We start from the raw sequence: 10,594 nt of genomic DNA on the forward strand, positions 1-10,594 counted from the left end.
TATACAAATACAGGTCATTTACCATTATTGTTTCCGTTTTGGATGCAGTTGCATTTCACCATTGTGCTCTTGCCCATTCATTAAATAAAAATAAAAGTAATGTCTGTACCTCCAGTCCTCAAAGCTGTAAGATCACGTCACCATTTTCCTCTGTATCCACCCGCTATAAGGCTAATTGCTCATACAGAAAAGCAGAGCTGCATGTTTGAATCTTTGTACACAGGCGGAGTGAAGACAGCATCAGGAACTATATACTAATTGTCCTTTATAAGTTATTTATTTAGAGAAATTAATAATGTATTTACAGAAATAACACTTTATTCCAAAAACACCTGCCTGCAACCTGGAATTGGCTAATCAGTCAATCCTTAATTGGAACAAAATCACAGTTGACCATGGTCAGCTAGCATTAGCATTAGCTTTGCCAAAGCTGCACAGTTATTTCTACTGAAGAGCAGCAGCTCATCCATAACATCATTCTTTCAGTTGTTCTCTAAAATCCTGTCTGGGTTTAGTTTGAGTAGATGGGTTGATGTATTCTTCAGTATTTTGGGAAAATCTAAAGAACATCTTGCCTGCCTATATGTATGTTAGCTACAGTCTGCGGTAATGTGCACACAGGTTTAGTTCATATGTATAAAACTCTCACATTGCTAACAGACACAGTGTTACTGAAAGTAAGGAGCTTCTTAAGAAACCAAGCTAGTAAACCAGTAGAGAGATTTTGGGAGGCAGAAAAAACTATTCAGAAGCTGCTGAATTTTTCCACAGAATCTGCAAGGCCGCTGAGCAAAGCAAACGTGGTTCATTCTCATGTCTTGAACATTTTTTATGATAGTTTTAGTATGAAAATCTACCAGTACAAAGGTACAAATTTAAGTAAGTTTTTGGCTTGAAAAATTCTCATCGCAGTTCCCATTGACTAAATTAACACTGCATACCATGTTGTCTTAATTAAAACCAGTGAAGTGTGGTGCATGGCTGCATGTAACCTAAACAGGAAAAGGTGAATGAATTAAAAGGATAAATGAGACCGGAGTAAGCCCGGTGGTAATAGTGAGGTTGCATCCAGGTAAAAAGACAGGAAATGATTTCCTTTTAATATGCTTCTATTCTGGAGCTACCTCTCTGCCTCTCTTACCCCTGCTGTCACTCACCTTTGTCCGTTTTCCACTTTCTCCATCCTCGTCTTATCATTATTCTGCTTTCCTTTCTCCCTTCAGCTCTCAGAGTAGCATTACAGCTTTAAGGTTTTCTGTGCTTTTGACATATCTGTCACTACATTGTTAAGTAGGGAGGTGTGCAGTTACAGCACACTGACTAATAGCTTTTTGAGTGCTACTAGCTATGATTCAAAACTTGATTTACAGAGTTTCTCAGCAAAAAGTTTACCTCATAACAGAAGTTACAGAACACTGTGGACAGATGATGTTTTCTCATTTCACCAAAATATATATTCAGCAAAAAAAGTTCTGTATGTTTTTAGGAAATCATAGTCTAGATGTTGCCTTGTATTGCATTGCATTTTGCTTTTGGCAGGCATGGACACTGGGAGCAATTTAAAGCAGCTAAAATATCTTCTTTCAGACAAGTGAGGGAGTGAAATAAAACCAACATGTGGATGGCGAACTAATAAAAAAAAAGAATTTTTAACGATATTAAACGACATCATCTTACCACATGTTGTAAATTTGAATTCAATACTTATAAAGACTCATTTCATGCTGTTTAGGTGACATTATGCCTGACTTCTGCATGTCATTGTCAGCCATCTTCATTATCACTTCCTCCAAGGTGTGACTGAAGTGCTTCAAGGTTCAGACATTTTGGGTGAAACTTCACTCTTTGCACGGCACACTCCAGCTGCATGCTTTTTCATTTAGAATGTATTTTCACTTTGTGTAGGTTGAGACATTTTTATACCCAACACCTGAAATTAATCGTGGCAAATATGGCATCCTGCTGCGTCTCTTTGTGGGGGGTGTGACACTGTTTTCAGCTCAAGCCGTAATTTGTTATTCATGAAGAAGCAGCTGTATTTTTGAGTTGAGCTCATGTATCAGCCAGTGCTGTGCTCAGAGACACACGCATGCACACATACTGGAGCGACACCGATGCTCAGTCGAATCAATGGCAGACACGCCAATATGTCTTTCTGCTTTAGAATGCAGATGTTTGTCTTTCAGTCCTTGGCGATCAACATGATCAGCTCAACCCCAGAAAATTGTGGAGCTGTAGCATTTAAAGGTCAACAACCAATAAGAGCCCTCTTTGCTGGAGGTCAGAACCAATCAGCAGCTCCCTGATGGCATGATTCATTTCACTTTACAATCTTTCACATTCCTGCATCCTCTCTGCAGCACAAACACTCATAAAGTTTGGTCCTGGCAGGGAGGTGACTGAACATATTAATGTATTTTATGACATCCGATTGTAAGCGTTCAAGGTTCCTCTGTCCTTTCAGTTCTCCCTGTAGGTGGTCATGCTGTTTCTCTGGTCAAGAGTTTGGTTTCATCATTGTGACGAGAGACTCTGAGAGACAGAGAGATGACAATTTAAAGAAAGAGACTGTCTGAGTTTATGTCTTTCAGTGTATTTTAGAGTTTTCTTCCTCAATCGATTCATTTTCATTCTCTTTGACTTTACTTACCTCTTTCGAATATTCCGACTCTCCCTCTGGCTGCTGACCCCCTTATACGTCTGTCCCGTGTCTTCCCTAATCCCATTTTCTCTGCTGTCACTTTGCCTTTTTGCCTTCTGTATGTAAGCTACTTACTTCTTGGCACCTCTCCCTGTTGCCTTCCTCGCATCTCAACTTTTCCACTTTTTCTTCCCTCCTATTTCCGCCTCGTTTTCCTTCTTGCTTTCTTGTTGTTTTACTTTGTTTATATTTTTCCAATTTCACTTCATATCCAGTTTCTCCTTTCTTCAACTTTACCTTCTCTAAATTTACTAATCCTCCCATCTCCGCCCCTGTATCTCTTCCATTCAGCTGTATGATTTGGGCTCCCCGGCCGACTCGCAGTCCAGCTCTCCAGGCTGCCTGACCACAGATAGCAGCTGTGTCAACATGGGCTATCCATCCTGTGGCCACCGGGGTCGCTGTCACGGTGAGTGGGGCTCCTTCAGCTGCCAGTGTATACCCGGATACACAGGACACCAGTGTGAAGAAGGTATGCCAATTTTTTATTATTTTTGTTTTACATTATGCAATAAAGTGTTGTTCTTGACAGTAACATTAAAAAGAAAAGAAAATCATCCATGTGGCCTCAAAGATCATTTACTCCCTGTTGACTATGTCAGATTACAGTATGTGAAACGAACACATATTTGGTCATTGTCGGACAAGGAGTTAGTGCTATCACAAAATCGCTCTAAATGCTAAAATGCACACGTCCTTCCCAGCTTATCACTTCAGCTGTGTCACATGGTACAGGCTGTTTCCTCCAACAGCTTCAAGGGATCCTGAGCAGCTTTATTTTCAGTGTAATGTTTTGGTCTTCAAGGCTATAGTAAACATGGCTGTCAGAAATTTTACGGTTAACATTCCCATAAATATTGTTGACGAGAACCCCCTGTTTTGTTACCGGGTAACCTAGACTGTAAAACAGAATAAAAGCTGTGTGGCTCCAAGGCCACAACAACTATGGCAAAGGACGCAGCAGCTGAGGGTGAACCAAAGCATTTAATAAATTAGCTGAGGATGCAACTACAAACATGGAGCACTTCAGTTAAGCTGTTTTCACACAAGCAGCCCTGAACTTTTCCAAGAGCTATCCAGGGGAGCTGGATATGTGAACAAATACATCCAGGCTAGACGTTTTCTTTAACCTGCCAACTCCCGTATACAAAGTTTGTGTTAATGTCAGTTTGTGCCTGTGTGTGTGCTGTGCAATTAACACTAACAAGTGGGTATGATGTGTGGCACCTACCACATGCTGCATCCTGGCAGCGCCACGACACATCACATTTCTAGATGTCTGAACACATGTGAAAGCGGACTATTTCCTGCTGCGTGTTGCATGTGTGAAAGCGCAACTGTGGAAAATAACCCAACTTTATTCACCTGGAAATGCCAGAAGTTAATGTTTTAAAATAGTTTTAGTGGCATTCAGTTCATTTCAGTTTTATTTGCACAGCACCAAATCACAACAGTCTCCTGAAGATACTTTATTGTAAGGTAAAGAGCCTAAAATAGCAGAGAGAGACTCCAACTATCAAGTGACCCCCTTTTATCAAGCACTTGAGACAGTGGGAAGGAACAACTCTATTTAAGAGGGACATAAGACCAGCTGAGAAACATAATCTCTCTCCAACATGTCCTGCGGGCCCCTTTAAGTTAGACATGCCCGAAACACATCTGTAATCCAGGAGGCATCCTGGGGAGATCCCTATATCACCTCCTGAATGACTGAGCTCTTGACCCTAACTTTACGGTTCAACCCAGACACCTATCAGAATGAGGTCTGTCTGCTCTCTTGTATGTTGTTCTTATTCTTTCAGTCACTCCCAGCAGCCTGTGGCTTTAGGTGAGGGTCAGAAAGTCAACAAGTAAATCGACAGCTTTAGCTTCACACTCAGCTTTCTCTTCACCGTAATGAACAGCGTGCCAAAGCATCTGTTAATCTCCTGCTCTGCTTTACTCCACTCTCACTTGTGAGCAAGACCCTGATATACTTGAACTCCTCCACTTAATGTGTCAACTAATCCTTAACCTGAAGTAGGCAGTTAACCCTTTTCTGTCTGAGAACCACAGCCTCAAACTTGTAGTTCCCGATTCTTAGTCCGACTACACTCGGCACAGCAAATTGTCCCAGGCTGAGCTGGAGGTCACTACTGAATAAACCCAGCAGGGTCACACCATCTGCAAAAAGTAGAGACGAGATCCTGAGACTACCAGACCTCACTGCTGTCACTCATTGACAGCGTCTATGAATTCTTCCATAAAAATTAGGATGCGCTGCCTTGACTTTTAGGGTTTAAACTAAACAAATTGAATAATGGGGTGTAAGTAGCTTTGTGAAGCGATACCCGGGACATCGCCAACTAGCCATGACAATGCTCCAAGTGTATCGCAGATATATAAATGCAGGCAAGGATGACTCAAGAAGACACTAACGGCACTCCATCAGTTTCCAATCTCAGAAGTACACTGCAGTGTAATTTTTGTTTTACTCACCAAGCAACCTACCCTGCCCCTTGGCCTAAAGAAGATGGCTTCTTCTGAGCCTCTCTGTGCTGGTCGTGTGGTTGTGGAGACAATTGGCTTATTGCAGACTTTTATTGGACTGAGATTGGCTCTTTAATGGCTCAGGTCCTACGTGGCCTCTCGCACACATCCTTGGAGTTGAGGAGGACACCTTCAGTCATGCTTTCTGCTGATCGCAGCACACTAGTCCAGGCTTTACGGTCTTGTTTGGTTTCTGCCTCCTATTTCACAGTGAGACTCAGACACGACTCGAATGTAGAATCTGAAATCGTAACAGGTCAAGATTTGGTGTGCAGTCTGTAGAAATGGTTCTTTTCTTCTGTTATGTCTTATATGACAAATAGCGCTCCGGTCCATAACAGATTAAACCATCTGTGTTTAACATGCAGCCCAGTTCCAATTTACCCCGGTGGATTGCTTTGCAAAGTAAGAAAATTACAAGGAAGTCTCTTTTTTTTGGAATAAAACTGCAATGCGATGCAGTATTAACTGAACTGAACAAATGATAGTGAGTCACTCTCATCTTGTAAAACAAAAACTTGCAAAATTCACTATTTATTCTTTCACTCTTTAATTTAAATATTTGCCCTTTACTCTGTTGGAGTCTACATGGAAAATAAAAAAGAAGAGGAAAGGAAAACAAATACCCCCACTTCTACTTCAAAGTATTTCGTGTATTTGACAAGCCATCGCTGAATAACGTGAGACTGTTGGTGTAAAATTGATGGTGTTGTTATGTTTTTATATAAACAGCCTGTGGCCGTGAGAGGCAAAGTAAAATTTGAGATGGAGTTCTGGGAGCTTCAAGAGGACATGGCTGATCAGCTGCATATTCCATGCCTAGAAGCACCCCCCCCAAAAAAAAATTGATTTGACATTGCCTTCAAGTGAGCTCTCATGAACCACTCGACTTTGTCAAAGTTACAAGGGAAGGAGACAAAGAAAAGGAAGAGGTGTGAAAGCGATAGAAGAAAATTTCACTTGCGTACGCCGTGAGATGGAAGAACGGCTTTGAGAGTTTTAGGTGTGCTTGGTTTATTCTGAGAGGCATGCACAAAAAACACTTCTGTGAAAACTTCAAACTCTTAGACAGAAGAACCCAAGCTAAACCAAACATGCATATTCTATCTTGTGCATTTAACATATTCTTTCTGTCCCCAGCACCGGACTTTTTAAAACTGATTTAGCTGAAGTGACTTGTGGTGTCTTCTCTGTGGAGGAAAGCAGCATCCAGACTGTCTAAGAATTATGTTTTGCACTTGAAATCCTGTTTAAACGTAGCACTATGTGGCTGACCTCTGTGTGTGGTTATGTGTTTGTATCCACCAACACCAGAGGTCCCAGAGTACTCCTTTGATGGCCACAGTCACGTGCGTTACCAGTTGGCGTCCCCGCTGCCTGCCCGGAGGACATGGATCCAAGTCCTGGTTCGAACCCGTAAACACAGCAGTGTCCTTTTCAGTCTGATCTCAAAGGAGCAAAGTGAATACTTACGTCTGGAGGTGAGTGCAGGAAGATGGAGTCATCACTTTTCCTCACTTTCAGAATTTTTCATAGCAGGTTGTGAGTTTGGGTTTGGCTTTGTTGTGTGGAAAGCAATTTTATTTTACCTTCTCGCTTCATGAACAGTTTCAGATTCTGCTCTACTCTTTATCCTGTAGCAACTGCAGGCATTTTCTTTATCCACCCACTGCTCTTATGACATGCACTTTCTCTTGCTATAATGATACCTATGCAACAGACACTTTTTGAAAAGAGGTAAAAGCAACAAAAGTAACAGTTAACATAATTTGTTTCTGTAGCCATGTGTGAATTCATCGTAGTCTAAAGAGCTTGGAAAGAAAAGCGTCTGGACTTTCTTAAAGATGTTTCATCTCTCGTCCAAGAAGTTTCTTCAGTTCTAAGAGCAAATGGTGGAGAGTCATGACCATCTGTCTTCTCTGTCCAAAATGTGAACGTTGGCATCCTCAAAGGAGTGACCTTTGTCCTTAAGATGCAACATCCGAGTCTTGTCCAGTTGAGGTAGCTCTTGTATGTTGTGCCATGCGTTCATGAAGTGGCTGTTTGGTCTCTCCAATGTAGACACTGTACAGCATACATTAAGTTTGCTTTTTTTTGTCCTTTGGATGAACTGGTTTTTGTCTGAGTGTATGGCTGGGTCTGAAGTACACTGGGAAGTACACTGAAGTCTAAGGAGCTTGGAAAGAAAAGCACCTGGACTTCTTTAAGTTGCTTGAAGACCTCTCATCCGAGAAGCTTCTTCAGTACACTGAAGTACAATCCCAACACTACTCCTTCGAGGATTCCAACGTTCACATTTTGGACAGAGAAGACAGATGGTTTGAAAGAGTGAAAGAAGCGTCTATGTCCACTGTGAACAACCATCTTTGAACAGAGGCAGCAACTTACAATCCAGTTTCCTTCCCAGACGCCTTAACGCTCACTCACATCCTGGGCCATTTGACCTCAGTAAATCACATGATAGGGGGTAGGTTTCACAGTTGGTTCACCCGAAACCTCGGCTGATTGTGACACACACCCGTTTTCACATGTAATTAGGTAGAGGATCAATAGGGGGTCCATGACACTCTTGGGGGTCCTCCCATAGGGCTTAAAATCTGGGACTCTCCACCAGTTGATCTTAGAACTGAAGAAGCTTCTCGGATGAGAGGGCAAACATCTTCAAGAAACTTAAAGAAGTCCAGACGCTTTTCTCTCCAAGCTCCTTAGATTCCCAGTGAAGTTTGGTAGGACAATGAATCTATTTGCATTTTATACAAAGCTATCACCTGAATTTGTACACTGTAGGGACAACTCACGTAGGATCAGACTGATTAAATATTTAAAAGTAAATAGACATTTGTGCTCATTTATCATGGTCACTTATGTGAATTCAAGACCTAATGAGCCAGACAAGTCAACAAAAAGTGAATGAATAAATTAAAGGAGGCACACAGCTTTCAGTGAGACGCTTTGGCCAACCACACAGATGTGACAGGAGTAAACAAAGTAAACAACTTTTTGTTTTTTACCTTTGACTTCTTGGGGCCCCCACCTAAGGCAATGAGAGGGAAATCATCACAGGTGTACATCTCCTGTTTCCAAACAACATTTCCTTTCAGGGCAGATAAAAGACATTCGAAACAACCAGAAACAGATGTATGTCTTTACTTTAGTGTTTTTGGTTTCTCAACAGTTTTTTTTCCAGCTGTTAATATCCAGATGTTCACTTGTTGTTGTTGTTGTTTTGTGTTGTTGCATGTCTTCTTTTTAATTAATGTTTTCCATCCATCAGTTTACAAAATGAAAACAGTCACATCATTGCACTACACTAATCTTAATCATCGATGGAACATATTAAACCTTGGCCGGGCCTGTAGCGGCTTACCAGTATATACAGAGGACGTCTGACTTCTGACACTTGTTTAGAATAATTGGTTTGTGTGCAAACAACTGCAAATTATTATTATTATTGAATAATGTGAATAATTATTATTATTTGTTAGGAAAATGGGAAAGAAGTGCAGCATCTGATTAAAACACTTGGAAACATACACAGAAATACAGCATATAAAGTAAAGCCAGACAGAAACAGCCTGAATTCTCTTACACAAGCGTTATTTAGTCTCTTAAATAGTCTTTAGGAATCGTTCTCCAGCCTTCAAAAGGCTTCTTTGGGTGATCACACACTGCTTCAGTAATGTTGAGCTGCAGGCTCTGGGGAGGCCAGTCCAGGACTGATAGCGTTCTGTTGTGTGTTTGGCATCATTGTCATGCAAGAAAATAACGCTGTTGCCAATCAGATGCTTTCCAGATGTTATTACTGTACATGGTGGATCAACATCTGATTTCTCTGTATGCATTTTCCACCGTGTTTTACAAACGAGTATAGATGCTCACTGCGCACCTTCCCAGTTCTTTACTCGTGCCTTTCCCTGTCTTTTGCCCCACACTCAAACCACACGTATTGATCAAACATCTGTGTCTTAAATGATGATGATTATCCGTACCATGGCAGCCCTTTAAATCTCCTCTGATCTCCATCTGCCTATCCTTTCTATTCATCCATTCCCACACTCCCTCCTAAATATCACATTGCTCCATCAGCACAGCCACATGGGGAGCGAGTGCACATCGTTTATCTACCATAAATAGTGCATTTATTCCTGAGTGCAGAGCAGTGAAACATTGGAAACCCTGCTGAGTTCTTGGTGGAAACATAACCGTTTACTGGCTGCTAAGATTATATTTTTCACTGTAATAGTTTTGATTGCTTTTAATCAGAGGAAGAAATTAGTATGTGTTACTCTTGGTTGGATACACTGTTACATTGTGAGGAGCCCCTTCTGTTTGTGTATGGCTTCACATCCAACAGTATGCTAAGTAAAAGATATTACAAAACATATTAGGCTCTCTTCTTTAAATGACTTTAGTCTCTCTGATTACTGATAAAGTTCCTGTTTTTTGAGCCACTGTTTTTTGTGCTGTAACAATTTTACGTGCATGAAATTCAATTGAATTTACAACAGTAGCCTCAAGGCACTTCATACTGTGAGGTAAGGGCCTTACAATATTAAAGAGAAAACCCCAGAAATCAGATGAGCAAGCACTTGGTGACAGTGGGAAGAAACAACAGCTCTGTTTTATCAGAAAGATAGTGCCTCTGACAGAACCAGGCTCGTGGAGTGACAGCCATCTGCGGTACAAACTGGATGCCCTGGTGTTGTGTGTGCAGTAGCGTCAACTTCCATGTGACCGCTTTCAACCGGAGGACAGTTGCATAGGTCACCTGGTGGTGGAGGGGAATCTGCCTCCAAACAATCTTGGTCTGACTTGGACTGCCTGTAATCACTCTCAGGCAGACTAATGAAGGTGTGCTATTAATTCATGTTTAATTTATAAACATAGACAGGTTTCCAACACTGCACCGATGAGCACAACTCATCTGCAATGTGTCTCGATAATCGCGATAGGTGGATAGGGGATCGGCTCTTTTGGTTTCCAACTGGTTCTGTTCTGGTTATATTGCTGTATAAAAGCTGTCTATGTAATTTTGACGTTCTGCAGCAACTTCCTTCAGGAGTTTCTTTTCATAGATGGCAACAGATTTGCAGCTTTTTGACGAGTTTACACGGTTAATCGCTGCATTATCACAAACACGTTGCATGTAATTGGCAGTATGACTCAATTATTGCTGATTTTTTGCCATTTTGATGCACCAAAGTCATTTTGAAGACTAGAGCTGATTGCAGGTGGTCACGGGACTGGCCCCCGTCTTTTAAACCATTGTTTCTCAACCTTTTGGAGCCATGGCACATATTTCACATTAGAAAAATCACGTGGCACAGCACCAAACAAAAATGTCACAAAAAGCATGATCATTTT

The 10,594-nt window shown here is 41.4% G+C and overlaps 1 protein-coding gene across 1 annotated transcript in view; it reads left to right on the top strand.

The window, feature by feature from the left end:
- Nucleotides 1-10,594, top strand: part of LOC102206054 (neural-cadherin-like) — a 366,907-nt gene that overhangs the window by 301,218 nt on the left and 55,095 nt on the right. The window contains exons 33-34 of the mRNA XM_005726436.2: nucleotides 2,993-3,173; nucleotides 6,545-6,711. Of these exons, the coding sequence (XP_005726493.2) occupies nucleotides 2,993-3,173; nucleotides 6,545-6,711 (348 nt within the window). The remainder of the gene's footprint in view (nucleotides 1-2,992; nucleotides 3,174-6,544; nucleotides 6,712-10,594) is intronic.

This window comes from Pundamilia nyererei, unplaced genomic scaffold, assembly GCF_000239375.1.
Source record: "Pundamilia nyererei isolate P.nyererei 1_Seehausen unplaced genomic scaffold, PunNye1.0 scaffold00019, whole genome shotgun sequence".
In the NCBI taxonomy this organism is placed as follows: Eukaryota; Metazoa; Chordata; class Actinopteri; order Cichliformes; family Cichlidae; genus Pundamilia; species Pundamilia nyererei.